Raw genomic sequence first — 17,415 nt, 5'->3', positions numbered from 1 at the left:
TACAGAAGGCACGGCAACCCCCATTTTCCAGAAAGAGAAACCAGGGCTCTGAGAGGGATGTGCCTGAGGCCACCAAGCAGTGAGGGCAGGTCAGAGCATGTCGCTGACATCCAGGGGGTTGGGGGAGGGCAGGGACTCACACGTTGGTGGTGAAGACCCCATAGATAAGGTCCTGCTCGGGCAGGTGGAAGGCACTCTGCAGCTCGTTGTAGTAGAAGGGGACCTCGCCCGGGCGGGAGCAGTTGAGCCGGGCCTTCATGAATGTGGTCCACGTGTCCTCCAGCAGGAAGCGGCCCCCGACGTCATTCTTGCACACGCGGGCCACCCGAGAGTACACGGTGCGCCCACAGTCATGCTCCACTGCGTTCTCCCGCAGGAAGAAGTAGGCAAACAGCCCAATATCGTAGGCTGCTACAAAGTTTGGCTCTGGAGGCAGAAGAGGAACAAGGGGTGGGTCAGGCCAGGAGGGTGGAAGGGGGCGGAGGTGGGACTACTCGGCTATGGCCAGTTTCCTCAGCTGGGCACCCTGACACCCCCTGACAGCTTGGTGACCGGGGAGGGGGGCGGCGCTCTAACCCCGCTCCCACCTCCAGTACAAAGTGCAGTTATAATAATAGTTAACAAGTATGACTGAGCACCGTGTACCAGACACTATATGGATTAGCTCATTTGATCCTCTTAACTGAAAAAAAATATTTTTTTAAGGCTGCACCCGAGGCATATGGAAGTTCCTGGGCCAAGGACTGAGTCTGAGTTGTAATTGGGCGAGTTGAAGCTGCAGCAACACTGGATCCTTTAACCCACTGTGCTGGGCCAGGGATCAAACCTGCACCTCTGTAGCCACCTGAGCATCTGCAGCTGGATTCTTTGTTTTCATCTTTTTAGGGCTGCACCCACAGCATATAGAAGTTCCCAGGCTAGGGATTGAATTGGAGCTGTAGCTGCAGACCTATACCACAGCAGCAGCAACGTACGCTCCAAGCCACGTCTTCAAACTACACCACAGCTCACAGCAACACTGGATCCTGAACCCACTGAGCGAGGCCAGGGATTGAACCCACATCCTCATGGATACTAGTTGGGTTCATTTTGGCTGAAATTTCCCACCACAGGAACTCCTGCAGTTGGATTCTTAACCCACTGCCACAGCAGGAACTCCTTGTTTGATCCTCTTAAAAAACTATGAGATACAACTATGATTGTCCCCATATTACATATGAGACCATTATAGCACAGAGAAGTCAAGTACTTGCTCAAGCCACACAGCTTGTTAGTGGAAAGCAGAGATTCAGCTCTCAGGGGCAAGAAACTCATATTGCCCTCCCCAAATCTCTTCTTTCCCATAACCTTTCCTCCTCATCACTTCCTAACTCTTTCTCTGTCTTTGCAGCCTGCCTTCCATCTGCGCTGCATCCTCAGGGCATCTGTGATCTCACCCGAGTCCATCTTGGACAGGCTGAGATCCTTGGGAAACCATCCACCCTACTCTGGGCCCTTTTAGAGGATGGGCAGGAAGGAAGACTGATGGGGGTCAGGGTGGGCTTGGTGAGTCAGAACCAGGGGGCCCCCCTCGAAACGAAGACAAGGTCTCCTTACCATTGAGCCACTTGGAGTTATACTGGGCGGTGCGAAGGGGTGGCCCACTGCCCAGGCTACGGTAGATGGCGGGGTCCCGACCTGAGAAGTCAATGACGGTGGCTGCGTAGAGCTCCCCCTGGGAGGAGATGACAGCTGTGGAGTTGTGGCGCGGGTCGTAAGGGCAGCGGGCCACACCGTTGATCTTCTCCACAGTCCGGCTGATGTTCCCCACCTGGGGACGAAGAGGAGATGGGGTGCTTTTCCCTGAGCCCCTGGGGCTGCCCGTTCCTTCCACCCCAGGGTTTTGTTTCCTCCTGAACGCCTGGTCTGTCTGGACCTCTCCCACCCCCCACCTCCTCCTCACTGCCCACCCCACAGTCCCACTGAGGGAGCAGCCATCATGGAAGGAGAGGCTGTGCCAAGAGTCAGGACCCTCCGAGGTGAGGTTTCATTTTGAGGAGCAATAAATAAAATTTTTTTTTAGTATAAGTACATCCCAAATCTTGCAAGGGGGATATATTTATACTAAAATACTGTTTGTTATTTATCTGAAATTCAAATCTAACTGGGCATCCCTTTTTGTTTTGGTTTTTGTGCTGAACCAGCAAGCCCATTCCAAGGCTGTGTGCCTGGGCCAGGGAACCTCTCGGTGTCCCCTTTTGTCTGCCTGATCCTGTGCCGTCCCCACCTGTCTGCTGGAGCACACTGGGGAAAAGGCATTGGTCCCACACATGAACACTTTCCGGCCAGTGACAATCAGGACTCGTACGTAGTTCTGACACTCCTCCTGAAGCAAGAAAGGGAAAGTGATAGAGGAGCAAGCTCTCCAGCTGTGGCACTGCGTGTCTTTCATTCATGCTGCTGCACCACAGATATTCAGAAGCAATCCTCTCTGCCCCAGATCCACCCTGCTCTGAAGTGGAGGTTGCATCTGTACACGACCCCCTCCCCATCCCACCTCCCTCCCTGCTTTACCATCCGCCCAGATGCTCTAGCTGCATCCTCACCTGCGCCAGGAGCCCCCAGCTCATCCAGGCTGGGCCTCTCATGCAGGTGGCCTCGTGCCTGCATTCTGCACCTTCCCCCATCCCCACAACCACAAGCCTCATGCCCACTCCAAGCCAGGGTCCTGGCCACCATGGCCACGTACCTCCGTCTTCCCCTTGCTTTGGCAGGAGCGGCGCGTGTCCTCGTTGGAGGCCCACTCTGTGGCCTGTGGGAGGAGCACACAGACATCACACGGCTGTGCCACTCGCAGCCAGAGCAGGCGGCAGCGGGGGCTGGAGAAACAGGCAGCTGGGAAAGGGCCAGTCATAGTCTACAGGGTAAGGTTCCTTTCAAGACATCCACTTGGGCCCAGCAAGGCTGCCAGACCTCCTTATCCAGAGACATGTGCTCCAGCCCAACACCCATCACACCTGCTTGTGTCAGGGAGGCCTGGAGCCACAACCTCCTCCACCTGCATCACGTCCATGTGGCCCCAGAACTCCCCAGCCCTTCCTTCCTCAGTTTCAGCAAGAAAGCTCTGAATAGCCAAGAAGGACCTTCAATCCCACTCCAGGCCCTGAGTGGGAGACGGGAAAGGTGCCTCTGGTATGTGCCAGATGTCCCTTGAATGGGTGAATGGGAGGCAGGGAGGCAGGAAAGGCTGGATCTGCAAACCTTAGCCACAGGAGATGGATTTCACTTTCCCACTCCAACCCTGCAGAGTGGGTTGGTTTGGGGTGGTGGTGTTCCCCCCTCCTAACAGATGAAGAAACTCGAGTTCTGTATGTATACCACATGCTGCCTATGCGGGAGAGCAGAGATTGGAACCCATGTTCCTGGTTCAAAGGTTATGTGTGTTTTTTTCTCTTTATCCCACTGTCTCAAGGACCTAGGACTTCATCTTTCTCACTTGCTACCCCTCCCCCAAGTCATGCTCTATCCTGTGGTCATATTTTGGGGACGGAGCCTCCACTTGGGGACCCAGAGGCCATTACTTGTTCTCAAGTGCCCGTGGCATTAGGAGACGGCTGTTTCCACCCCAAAAGCCCCTGTCCCCTTCATCTCTTCTGCCTGTGCTCTCTGAGAGCCCCCTCCCCCACCAGCCACTAAAGGGCAGCTGGGGGAGGAGTGACACCCTTCACTTTCAGGCAATGTCAGCCCTGGCAGGTGGCTCATTACGTACTTCTGGGTCATATGTATAAATAGCAATTGACTACCTGTCCTGGGAGAGCAAACTCTGAAGAAGCAACTCCTCCACCCAAACAGGCAAATGGGCAAATAAAGAAAAAAAAAACAAAAAACAAAAAACACTTGCATTTAATTTCTAATGAAGCTCCTTCTAGGCCTGCAGTCACTGCCTTCCAAGCTCCAGGGCCCAGGGTGTGGGAGAGGAAAAGATGCCAGAGCAGGAGCTGCAGGGCTGCAGTCCACACACGGCCCCAGCATGTGGCCGTCAGGAGGGCTGATTTCTGCAGACCTGGATTCAGGAGCTGGGTGGCGAGATTGGTCATGCTGCCATCAGGCCGATGACCAGGCTGGGCTCATCCTGCCATGCCAGGCCTAGAGTTCAGGCCTCTGCCCCCAGACTCTGGAGAAGGGCACATGGGCCCTGGCATCTGGTCACAGAGCCATGGGGTTCATGTGGACAGGAACAATGGAGCCATTGTCATACTCAGCACCTCCATCAGCTCCCAGACTGACCCTGATGTAAGAGGAATGAGGGATATAAACAAGTCAACTCAGGGCCACTAAGGGCAGAAAGGGGCACAAACACTGCAGATGTCCAGGCCTAAAGCTCTGAACAGTCGGCCACTGCAGGGGGACTGTGTGACAAAGAGATCTTGCTGGGGATTTGGGGTCCCTGAGCATGGAAGCATTTTGAAGGCAGCAGTGTTATTTCTAAAGGGGTGGGAATCCCATTGCGAAGGTTCGGGACTCATGGCGGACAGGTGTGTACAATCAGTGGTTAACGAATCCGACTAGGAACTATGAGGTTGTGGGTTCGATCCCTGGCCTCGCTCAGTGGGTTAAGGGTCCGGCGTTGCCATGAGCTGTGGTGTAGGTCGCAGATGTGGCTCGGATCCCGCGTTGCTGTGGCTCTGGCGTAGGCTGGCGACTACAGCTCTGATTCCACCCCTAGCCGGGAACCTTCATATGCTGCAAGTGAGCCCTAAAAAGACAAAAAAAAAAAAAAAGGCATTAAAGTCACATGAAGCTGAGCAACAGGACAAGCACTTGACACACCTCTCCCTTTGAGCCTCACCTCGGCCAGTGAAATACATAGCCTTTTGTTCATTTTACAGGTGAGGAAAATGAACCTCAGAGAGGTTGAGCAACTTGTCCAAGGTCACAAAGCTGGAAAGCAACAAACCCAACATGCAAACCCAGACAAATGACTCCAGCGCTAAGCTCTCTGTTACATCCTACAGCCTCTCACAGTGAGATTTCTCAAACCAAAAGTTAGAACATATGGCCTGAAAAGAATATGTATATTTATAATGATAACAGCACAGAACAGGCTTGAGTCATTTTATTTATTTTTATTTTATTTTAAAAATTATTTTTATCAAAGTAATGATGCGCAGAGTTGAAAAAGATAAATAGTATAAAAAAATTATTTTTTAAAAAACCCCACCAACTGACTCCTCCCACACCCCAGTGCAATTTTCCAAGGACAACTGCTTTTGACTCTTTTAGCTATTTTTCTGTACATATTTTTTTAAAATCCAATTTTTCAAAAATATGTATCAATCTCAGACTTCCCCTTCTGCTTCCTGTTGTGGAGGTGAAAGCTTTTTCCATCACCCAACCCCACTCTCCCTCATCCCAAAGCACACATACATTTCCCCTCTCCCTGGTCTCTCAGTATAGTTTTGAAATTATAATTATTTAGTATTTTAATATAATTATTTAATACTTTAAATTAAAATCAACACTGGTATTTACATTTTTGTGAATATGTGAAAATTGTTCACGGCTACCCACTCGTACCTTAGATTTCACTGAATGTGTGACACAACTGATTTTAATATGAACCATTAAGGAAGAAAATAGGGGGAATTCCTGTTGTGGGGCAGTGGAAATGAATCCAACTAGTATCCATGACAATACGGGTTTGATCCCTGGCCTCGCTCAGTGGGTTAAGGATCTGGCGTTGCTGTCGCTGTGGTGCAGGCTAGCGCTGCAGCTCCGATTTGACCCCTAGCCCTGGGAACGTCCATATCCCATGGGTGCAGCCCTAAGAAGAAGAAAAAAAAAAAATGCTGCTAAGTTCCTTTTTTACTTAAATTTTTAATGTGTCTTATTGAAAGTACTCTTACTTAGATATGTATTTTAATCATATATTAATCTTACACATACAAAAAAGAAAAATGTAAGCAAAATTATTCTTAAACCTTTAAATTCAGAGTTCATCTCTTCTGAATAATTTTTTTATTCAGTCCTCAGCATTCACTTTATTTTTTGTTTGTTTGTTTGTTTGTTTTGCTTTTTTTAGACCATTGTTTTTTGAACTACTCAGGATGTCAATGATGCAGCAATTCTTCAATTCTTCCAGAATTTCTTCCAAGTAATTGACCCCATCCTACAGGTTGGTTGCTGGGATTTTTGTGATCTTACCAGAAGGTGTCCATAGAAGGCTTTATGACCAGGACTCATATTCCCTCCTTCCATGATCCAAAAATGGTTTGTGGGCTGAAATGTCAATGGATTGCTATTGTCTGGTCAGAACACTAGGAATGATGATCAAGTTCATGCCTTCACAGGTGGTACAACTCCATCAGGACTTGTGGTCTGGCCAACAGTGACTGTAAGAAGCCTTCAACAGAAAGATGTGGGCTGATTTCAGACTCAGTAAAATGTGAAAACATATGCATCTGAGAATCAATGATGAGGTTTTTTTTCTGGACTGAATTTTTGTCTTGATTTCCTTCATTGGCTTGTTTTGTAATATACGTATCACTGATGTTTCTCAAATGCCCAGCGGTCCCTCTCAACATCATTTGCCAACTGTACACAAAAATGGTTCAGCTAACCTATTAGTGCTCATCCTTCTTCTCCTGTCCCAACCTCCTGCTTCCTGCCCCAGTATGGACTGGTTGCAGGGGGGCCTCCCGTTTGGCTGTTAACCTGGGACTTACCTCCTCTCCTTCCCTGTTCACTGAATCCCACGATTAATTTCCTTCTTTCTTGAATTACTTGCTTATTTTGGTAGAACACATCTCCAGTATCTTCCTATGAAAAGGAACATGGTAGATCAATTTTTTTAAATTCTTGCCTGTCCGATTCAAGTTATCTCCATAACTTGACTGACCAATTTGATATAGAAGTCTAAGTTGAAAATAACTTTCACTCAGAATTTTAAAGGGATTTATTCATCCCTCCGTTGTCTTCTAGGTTCCAGTGTTGCTATTGAGAAGTCTGATGTATTCCGTATTCCCCATCTTTTGTAGCGGCCATTTTCTCTTTCTTTTTTTCTTTAGGAAAAAAAAGTTAGAAGCTTTTAGGATCATCTCTTTGATAACAGTGTTCTGAAATTCACACTGATGTGCCTTAGTGCAGGTCTCTTTTTAAGAATCAGTCAGCCCTTTCAATGTGAAGACTCATCTTCTGTTTGGCAAATTTTCTCATGTTATTTCATCCTTAATTTCTTCCTCATCTTTTCCTCTGTTCTCTTTTTTGGAACTCTTATAAATCCAATCCACTGTTGGCCCTTGTGCATTGATCCTCTAATTTTCTGTTATTTCTCTCCTGTTTTTCAATTCTTGTTTTTTATTGTTGTTCTAATTTCTGAGAGGTTTTTCTTCAATTTATCTTCTAAGCCTTCAATTCAATTTTTATTTCCCCAATCATATTTTTAATTTCTACACTTTTTTTTTTTTTGGTCTTTTTAGGGCCATACCCACGTCATATGGAAGTTCCCAGGCTAGGGGTAGAATCAAAGCTGCAGCTACTGGCCTATACCACAGCCACAGAAACTTGGGATCTGAGCTGAGTCTGCGACCTATGGCTTGTGGCAATGCTGGATCCTTAACCCATTGAGTGAGATCAGGGATTGAATCCATGTCCTCATGGTTACTAGCCAGGTTTGTTACCACTGAGCCACAATGGGAACTCTAATTTCTACTTTTTTTTTTGTCTTTTTGTCTTTTCTAGGGCTATACCCATGGCATATGGAGGTTCCCAGGCTAGGGGTGGAATCGGAGCTGTAGCCACTGGCCTACACCAGAGCCACAGCAATGCAGGGTCCAAGCCACATCTGTGACCTACACCACAGCTCATGGCAATGCCGGATCCCTAAACCACTGAGTGAGGCCAGGGATTGAACCCACAACCCCATGGTTTCTAGTCAGATTCGTTAACCACTGAGCCACGACAGGAACTCCTAATTTCTAGATTTTTAATTTAGTGTTTTATAAACAAAATATGTATTTATATCTCAAAGTTTCTAATTAGTTTTTTCTAATTAATATAAAAAGTGTTTTCTTGTACTTCTTGCATTGTCCCTCTTTCTTTCCCCCTTCTTTCCTCCCTCCCTCTCTCTCTCTTTCTTTCTTTCCTTCTCTCTCTCTCTCTCTCTCCCTTCATCTCTCTCTTTCTTTCTTTCTTTCTGCCATAGCATGTAACTGCTTTATAAGGGATCTCAGTTCCCAGACCAGGACCGAACCTCAGCTACAGCAGTGAAAGCACTGAGTCCTAATTACTAGGCCACCTGGGAATACCCTGTCCCTGTTTCTTATAGCTTCCTTCACACTGTTTGCTTGTTGTTTTGATCTTTCACTTTAGAGCCTTTCCTCAAAAGTTTTGTGACTTCTGGCTATTTTTCTATATTAAAAAATAAATCACTAACCATTTCCCACTGAAAGGAATTAAAGTTTCTTAGAGAAACATCTAACTGCAGGTCTGGGGCATGAAATGAATAAGGTGGGCCTAGAATATCTCCTCACACCAAATGGTAAGAATGAAATCAAAGACCACTAGGGTCATAGGGTCACAGGGCCCAGGAGCTAATTTGAAGAGGCCCCCTACTCGTGAAAGATGGGATAGTCATGAGAAATAACTACAATGGGTTGGCACATCATCAACAATGTTTAAAGCCATGAGTCTGCAGTAATAGTAAAAGGATAAAATTCACTGATCATCATTGACAGATGCTACCAAGCCAGATCATTATTTGAAAACTGGAGAATAAATACAGAGTATCAAAGATTTGTCCTGCCTTTTCTATATGACTATATCATTGAGTGATCAAATAGTAGATGAGAAGTTTCTCCTGGTAGAAATAGTCCAGCTAATACATTGTAACACCTAAAGAATTAACAGATTTTGGAGTTCCTGCTGTGGTGCAGTGGGTTAAGAATCCAACTGCAGCAGCCTGAGTCACTGTGGAGGTGTGTTTTTGATCCCTGGCCCAGCAAAGTAGGTTAAAGGATCGGGTGTCACAGCAGCTGCAGTGTAGGTTGCAGCTGCAGCTCAGATCCCTGGCCCTGGAACTTCCATATGCTTTGGGTGTGGCCACAAAAAAAAAAAAAAAAAGAGAGAGAAAGAATTAACAGATTTGGGAAACAATCATCAGTAGCTGCTAACATTAAAAAAGAGAGAGAAAAATCAGATACCATGTACCTCCAAAAAAAGTGTACAGTGGAATTCCCATCATGGCTCAGTGGTTAACTTACACGTAGTATCCATGAGGATGAGGGTTCGATCCCTGGCCTCGCTCAGTGGGTTAAGGATCCAGCATTGCCCTGAGCGGTGGTGTAGTTCACAAATGCAGCTCAGAATCCGGAGTTGTTGTGGCTGTGGTGCAGGCCTGCAGCTGCAGTTCCAATTTGACCCCTCGCCTGGGAACCTCCATATGCTGCGGGTTTGGCCCTAAAAAGACACACACGCACACACAAAATGCAAAGTCATAATAGTTGAATAGAAAGTTCTCTGTTCTTAAAAAAAAAAAAAAAAGTATACAGTAACACCTATGAAGTAATCTTGCCAGAATCTAAATTGAATAAAGGTTTTAGATCTAACACTCAATTTACAGATGATGCAGGGAATCAAGGAACATGTTAAATTATACCACTTGGATTGCAATCAGCAAAATCTGGATTGTGGGAAACTCTATTGGAGAAATGACCAGGTTTCTTCAACAAATAAACTGCACAAAAAAGAGGAAAAAAAAAAAAAGAAATAGTGTTCTAGCCCTATCTCCCATCAGTGCAATTTCCCCTTTCCTGAAGTCCACATTTGGAGCCTCACCAGTTGGGTCTTTAAAGCAAAGGGCTTCGTCTCCCTTTGTTGGAGGAGGGGTAAACTGGAGGAAGGGATCGCTGTGTGGGATGGGACAGGAGATCCGGGTTCCAACCTCCCAATTTATGTAATCATAACCATTTCCCCCTTTTAGGCTTATACCTCACCTCACATTCCACAATACCCAACAGCCCAATTTCTGAGGCCTTCTGGGGAGTCATCTTGCTTCTCTGCCATATCTTCTCTGTAAACTGTTCTGCTCTGTTAAATCAGTTATGATTTGCTCCATCCACTTTCTATCTCCCCAGAATGCATTTAATCTCTTCTCTACTGACATCTCTTTTGCTCTGTCATTGCAGATCTTTACCTTTTGAAATGTCTCACTGTTCTTTGAGTGGAATTTTTGAAGGAGTGGAGGTAAGGCATGTATGATCAATCTGCCACGCAGAATGCTTTCAACTAGGACTGGCCCAGAAATTCCAGCATGGCAATCTCTAGTGACAGAGACACTGCACGGTTTTCTGCTCTAGGAGAAAGCAGTCAAGACAGCCAGGGACAGGATAATCTCCTTAGAGACTCAGCGACACCCCTGGACACCAGAGACCATGGCTGAACATTAAAACATCTTCTGAGCATTAAGTCTACCACTCAAGCTGAGTTTAGACTTCAAACAACTCTGGAGCTGCCAGCCTAGTTTGGACAATGCGGTGCTAACTAGAAAAGAACTCAGAATCAGCCTCACCATCTGCCCAGGCACAAACAAAGCCCCATATGCGTCCTGATGCGTATGTGCAGAACACTGCCCAATTCTGCACTTGCAGGACATGTGGCAGTCCAAGACCATAAATCTATTGCAATTAGGCCTCCAGCCATGTCATTCCCCCAGAACCGCTCTGGCAAGTCGCTCATGAGCTCCTGATTGACAAATCCAAGTAAGCTTATCATTCAGCAGTCCCCTGACACTGTGGACCACTTGCCATCTTTTCTTTCCCACACCAGTTTATTGAGTTACACTGATAAATAACAATCACTGGTGAGCTGAGCTGATTTGATTTCCCCTGTGTGCGCACACAGACACACAGACACACACAGACACACACACACACACACACACACGGACCACCCACACACACATACACTCTGCCCCCTCTGCTGCTAACTGCATCTCTCCTCCCTTGTTGCTCGGAGAACTGGGAAGGAGGCTGGGTTTTTCTATTTTCCTTAAGGAATAGTAGTTTATACAAATTGTTTAATAGGGGTTGGATACTTAATGGACACAGGGTTGCATAAACTGTTTGCATTTAGCTTCTTCTTTAAGGGATGTTAATTATTTAAACTGCCAATAAAGCATTGCGGTTTCAGTTTGGTTAAATCAGACCCTGGGGCGATGTGGGAGGATCAGTTGGCTGTAATGAAGAGTTACAGCCCTTTGCGAACCCCAGGCAGTAGGAGGGTAAAGGAAGCCGGGCTGGGGCGGGGGGCTTGATCTTCCTATCAGCAAAGTGGTGCAGCTCATTTTTAGCACTTAGTTGCTGTGAGCCACTTGGGATCGCAGATGCCATGGACCGAAAGCTTATAAACAGGGCCCAAAGCCCTAGACAGGGCAATGGAGGAGCTCTCTGTCGTCTGGCTTTCATGGTCAAAAGTCAGGGCCTTCTCATCAGAGGACTAACCAGGAGATCAGAGGCCAAGGTCTGCCTCCAGGATGGTCGAGGGGATGCTGGATGGCCCACTCCAACTCCTCTCTTGTTCTCTCCTCTTTGTAGCCAGGTGGTACCCACTACGGTGGGGAGGTGGGGATGTGAACACGAAAAGTACTTATTTATCTCCTTAGTTCCATTACAAAGAATCCAATCTGAACTAGAGTCAGGGTCCTAGGAGACAAGGTGATGAGACCAATTCCTGGTGCACTTGTGGCTAGTCTGCAGGGCCCTTCAGAAAAGCCCCCGAGACCTGGCCCCTGCCCCAAGCATGAGAGACAGGGCTGGGAGAAGACGCCTTCTCCTGGCTGAGACCAAAACCACACAGAACTGAAATAAACAAGCGCAGGGCCTCATCATCAAGCCAGAGAGTCCTAATGTGTGGTAAGGTATAAGACCCGGGACCTGCGGGTCAGCTGTCAAGGATACCTGGGGAAGCCAAACCCAAGGGCAGTTGGGCAGCATCTATAGGAAAGGCCTTCTTAACCTCCTAGAGCAGTGGTTCTTAAATCTAGTTGCACATGAGAATCACCTGGGAGCCTTTAAAAATTCCAGTGCCCAGCTGTACCCTAGAATAAATCTCTGGGACCTGGAGACCAGCGCTTTTTTTTTGGGCTGCCTCATGGCATATGGAGTTCCTGGGCCAGGGATCAGATCCAAGTAGCAGTTGCAGCCTATGCCACAATTGTGGCAACACTGGATCCTGAACCCACTGTGCTGGGCCAGGGATCAAACCTGCAGCCCAGCACTCCAGAGATACCACTGCTTCCATTGCATCACAGCGGGAACTCCAGCACCAGTGCTTTTTAAGGCTCTTCTGGTGATGCTAGTGGGCAACCAAGGGAGAACCAGTGTCTAGGGGTCAGGCTAGCTCCAGTTCCATCCTGATTTATGCTACTCAACGCTGCAAGGCAGAAACCTAGATGGCACTACTGCGGTTTGAGCCTTCCCTAAGCCCTCCAGGGCTGCCAGCTTCCCCAGCTCCATGAGTCACCTTCATACAGAAGACAATGTGCCTGGTGCTCCCTGGAGCTGTGTGGTGCTGTGACCCTGTGTGATTCTGCCACCTGAGTATTTTTTCCTCTGTCTTCTCTCCATCCCCACTTCGCTGCCTTCATTCGATTCTCCCCATCAATCACCTGGATTACTGCAGTTTCTTCTAAGCAGCACCTCTGCTAATCCAGTCTCTGCACTGGGCTGGGTGATCTAACATCTCAGCTGTTCATGCCACTACTCTGCCTAAACCTCTTTGCCTTCAAACTAAAATACGGACCCCTCTGCTCAGCAATGAAGATCCTCTGTGATGTAGCCTCGCACTCTTCCTGGGCCTCATCTCCCAACTTTATCCCACTCCCACCCGGTGATCCTGCCACACCGGCCCCCTCCATGCTCCGTGCTATTTCACACCTCTGGGTTTCCTCCTTAGCTGCCTGGCCAAACCCCATCCTTCAAGCTCCAGCCCAAGGGAAACTCTCTGGGAAGGCTTTACTGACTCTGCTGAGCCTGGAGGTTCCTTGTGCCTCTGGGCCACCAGTGCACCCCTTCCAACAGGCTTCCTATATTATTTGAATATTCCTATATTATGTCCTTCACCATCATTATTTGTGTGCCCGTGTCTCTCTTTTTCCCCTCTAGCCACTTTACTGCTCCCAGAAGACCTTCATTTACAAAGCATGGGGACCTAATAGAAAGCCAACCGCCTGAGCTCCCAGCAGGACTCCTGCATTGACTTCCTCCCACCCACTTTAGACCATCTCTGCACTCGTTTGCCCCAGGACCTGACCTCCTCCTGGGTTTGGCATCTTGGCTTCATTTTCCACAGATGCCAACTGCCAAGTAGGCACTGGCTGGGCTTCAGGTGACCAATCAAGATGGCAGGCCATGGGATGCTGCCTTTGGGAATTTACTCCACCTTGCTCCAGCCCAGGCCCCAGGAACATGCTACGTGGTTCCCACCTAGGAAAGGGAATCACTTAAGATCTCACATGCTTGCTCCTTGAGGCAAGGGACTGAGCCTGGTTCACCTTGGGATCTCAAATGCTTAGTACCAGGCCTGGGAAACCAGACCTAGTCTTTAGCAGGTGTTCAATAAATGTTTATTGGGTGGGTGGTTGGATGGATGAACATGCAGGTTGGCTGGTAAGGAACAGGATGATCGATGGACGGATAAATGGAAGAATGGCATTTCTTTTTAATTTCCCCTAGTTCTTCCTGGCCCCTCCCTTCTGATGGTCACCATTTTCTGCTCCCTTATACCTATTCTGTGGCAACCAGCTGCAATGGCCCCTGGGGGTCTAGACCCAGGTGCAGCAAGAAGAAACTAGACTAGAATGTCACACTAGCTCACCAAGGAAATCTCTCCTTCCCTGCCGGGGTTCATTAATGAAGCCTTATACGGAACAGCCCAGCCACAGACTCACTCCTTGTACGTTCTCTGATCAGGTTTTCTGTTTCCCTCATCATCTTTTCCTGGCTGTGCTGTGGGCCCCAGAGGTCAGCGACTCTGCTTGTCTCATGACCCCTCTGTCCCCAGCTCACTTCTGATACACAGCACAAGCTCAGTGAACGCTCGGTCACAGGAGACCAGCAAGTCTCCCCCAGATGCAAGAGCTGAAGTTATTCCCACATTGACGAAGAGATGGCCTTCCTTTCTCGAGGACGTTCAGCCTCGGCAGAGATGATTTGGCATCTGTTTCTCAATCTGGGATAAATGTTCTGGATCAAGGAGTCCCATTAAAATGCCTCCCAAAGCACTTAGGGAATTATGCTTGGGGAGTCCTTCTTGGCAGCAGATGATAAATCAATCACAGCTCAGTGAAAACGCTGAGTTAGAATGGGATCACTCAGGCCAGGCTAAGAAAGGAACCAAGGACACCCTTTCCAGAGACCTTCTTGTGGATTTAGGCTCTGGACTTAACAATGACCAGCTATTCCAGTTTGCCTCATACTGTACTGGTTGTAGCGCTGAAAGTCCTGCATCCTCGGTCCAGCAAAAAGGAGCACCTGGCTCTTTTCCTCCTGTCCTCAGCAGCTCCCCTGCACGACGCAGGAGCCCCATGCCTGCCTCAGGGTTTCCAGGGCCGCGCCCCTACTTCCCAAGAGTTTCCCCGAAGTTCCCTGGACAGCCAGCGCCCGAGTCCCTGTGAAAAGAGCGCAGGCCTCCTGTTTTCAACCCTGGGGGCTTAATTTTAAATCTTGCTCCTTGTGCTGCCCTAGCTCCAGGCCCCCAGGACAAAGGCAATTACAGGGAAGAGAAGCAAATGTACCTGAAGGAGGGAGACGTTGGCAAGGCTGAGTCTGAAGAGGTAGTTCCTGTGAAAACAGAGACAGAGATTGTAAGCCAAGCTGGTTCTGTAGGCAGGTCCCCAGGAAGCAGCTTCTGGGCTCCTGCCTCTTGGGGTGCCAGGGCTGGGTGCCCACCACAGACGGCCAGGGATGAGCCGACCCAGGGAGAGCTTTACCTCTCTGACCTCATTTAATCTGCCCAGCCACCCTGGGAGTAGAGAGAGAAAACCCCATTTTACAGATGAGGAACCAGGTTGGGTAAATGCCCACGTCAGAGAGACACTGAGTGGAGGAGGTGGGGCTGGAATACAGACTCATTGCCTCCCCAAGCCCACATTGCCTCTGTTCCCTGCCCTCCCAGCAAGCCCGAGGCAGAACCCCTGCCCCTTTCCTAACCCTGGAGATGATTTCTGTTCAATTTTTTTTTGTCTTTTTTTTCTTTGGGGCCACACCTGCTGCCTATGGAGGTTCCCAGGCTAGAGATCCAATCGGAGCTGTAGCCGCTGGCCTACACCACAGCCACAGCAACATGGGATCCGAGCCATGTCTGCAACCTATACCATAGCTCACAGCCATGCGGGATCCTCAATCCACTGAGCAAGGCCAGGGATGGAACCTACGTCCTCATGGATGCTAGTTGGGTTCATTAACCACTGAGCCACGCCAGAAACTCCCAGTTTCTATTCAACATAAAGTCTCATGGAGCTCTTTCAGGGACCCAGAGAGGTCATCTCTTGCCTAACCCCCTGACCCACTTCCCCTCCTCAAACAGGCCAGCATCTGTCCTGGCTGCCCGCCCTGGCCCTGGACTCCCATCGGCTTTCTCATCTCCCGCAGTCCCTTCTGTAGTCAGTGACTCTGGATCGGACCTTTCCAAGGCCACCTTCCTGGACCAGCCTCTCTCCTCTTGCCTGAACTGCTCCTCTGCCACCTCCTGGTTCCTCTCCCCACATCACCGCCTGCACAGGGCTGCCAGACTCAACTTCCTCACACGCCGCTTTCTTCCTATCAGCCTGCTGCTCAAAAGCGTTAAATAAGGAAACACGTCCACACCAAAATCTGCACACGGCTGTTTACCACAGCTTCACTCAGAATCGCTAACACTTGGAAGTGACCAAAATGTCCTTCAGCAGCTGAGTAGATAAATAAACTGTGTAGCATCCAGACGCTGGGATATTATTCGCTGTAAAAAAAGAAAGGAGCTACCAAGCCATGAAAAGATGGGGAGGAAGCTTCAATACTTACTAAGTGAAAAAAGCCAATCTGAAAAGGCTACGTATTGTATGATTTTGTGATATAATTTTCTGGAGAAGGCAAAACTATAGAGACATTAAAAAGATCAATATAGACCTTTATACAGATCAATATATAGAATGTATAAACAATGAGGTCCTACGGTAATTGCACAGGGAACTATGTTCAATATCTCATGATAAACCATAATGGAAAAGAATGTTAAAAAAAGAATGCATATATAGGTTCGACTGAATCTCTTTGCTGTACAGCCAAAAGTAACACATTATATATCAACTATACTTCAATTTAAAAATAACATCACTGAATTATTTCTCTTTAAAAAAAAAAAAAAGATCAGGAGTTTCCTTCATGGCTCAGCAGTAACAAACCTGATGAGGATCCATGAGGAGGTGGGCTTGATTCCTGGGTTAAGGATCTGGTGTTGCTGTGGCTGTGGTGTAGGCCGGCAGCTACAGCTCTGATTTGTCCTCTAGCCTGGGAACTTCCAAATGCCTTGGGTGTGGCCCCAAGAAGCAAAAAAAAATTGTCTTACATAAAAATAAAACACCCTGAGTCATAATAACGAAGATTCCACTACTACAGCTACCCCCACTCACTGAGCGCTCATGGTGTCAGGCGCTGCTAAGATGCTTTGCCTGGACCCTGAAGCCACAAGGCACTGTGCGTGGACAGTGAAAGTAATGACAGGTTCACAGAGCAGACCCTGTGGTCGAGACAGGAAGAATGGCAGCTCAGCCCCCTAGCTGGGGGCCTTCTGAGGGCCTCAGTGTCTGCATCTGTAAAATGGAGAATCTAGTGCCTGTCTTTCTTATTTCCTAGGGCTGTGGAGACAGGGAAACAGTGGGATGCATGTTAAAAGGCTTTAGGAATGTCCAGCACATGTAAAGTTTTGGTTTTCCAAAAGCATTTTCTTTCCGTCTTACATCTTCTTTTGGCCATTCTGCTTTTGGTTCCTGAAGTTTTGAGGAATAATTGCTTTAGAAAGTTCTGGCTGAGGAATGAGGGGAAAGGTTGCAGCATGGGCCAGAAGGGGAGGGAGGGGCCCTGCGAATGAATCCAGGAGCGTGAAGGAGACACCTCTGGCTCCAGGCCCAGGACCCACCCACTCAGCTGCTTTGCTGTCCTGGTGGGCCTCACCAGGTGACCTTGGCTTCAGGCCTCTGCAGTCCCTCTGAGGGCCCCTCCGAAGGCCCCTCCTCTCCCCCCCACCCCCCTCCTTAGGAGAGTTCCTCCCAGCGCCCCCCTGGCTTGGGGACAGAAGGGCTCTGGCTTATGGTTCTGCTCCAGCGGCCTGCTCAGGTAACACAGGCATCTGCTCACAGCTTTCAAACATTAGGGGAAACATCACCTCACTTTATTCATTTTTATC

General features: G+C 48.3%; 1 protein-coding gene across 2 annotated transcripts in view; it reads right to left on the bottom strand.

Annotated features, from left to right (window-relative positions):
* Positions 1-17,415, bottom strand: part of SEMA5B (semaphorin 5B) — a 141,106-nt gene that overhangs the window by 18,286 nt on the left and 105,405 nt on the right. For both annotated transcript variants that reach the window (XM_047790737.1, XM_047790747.1), the window contains 5 exons: positions 14,771-14,816; positions 2,729-2,791; positions 2,267-2,365; positions 1,597-1,810; positions 141-426 (listed from right to left, as the gene is read on the bottom strand). In XM_047790737.1, the coding sequence (XP_047646693.1) occupies positions 141-426; positions 1,597-1,810; positions 2,267-2,365; positions 2,729-2,791; positions 14,771-14,816 (708 nt within the window). The remainder of the gene's footprint in view (positions 1-140; positions 427-1,596; positions 1,811-2,266; positions 2,366-2,728; positions 2,792-14,770; positions 14,817-17,415) is intronic.

This window comes from Phacochoerus africanus, chromosome 1 (genome assembly GCF_016906955.1).
Source record: "Phacochoerus africanus isolate WHEZ1 chromosome 1, ROS_Pafr_v1, whole genome shotgun sequence".
Classification (NCBI taxonomy): Eukaryota; Metazoa; Chordata; class Mammalia; order Artiodactyla; family Suidae; genus Phacochoerus; species Phacochoerus africanus.
The sequence above is the reverse complement of the archived record's forward strand: the minus strand, read 5'-3'. Positions and strand labels throughout refer to the sequence as shown.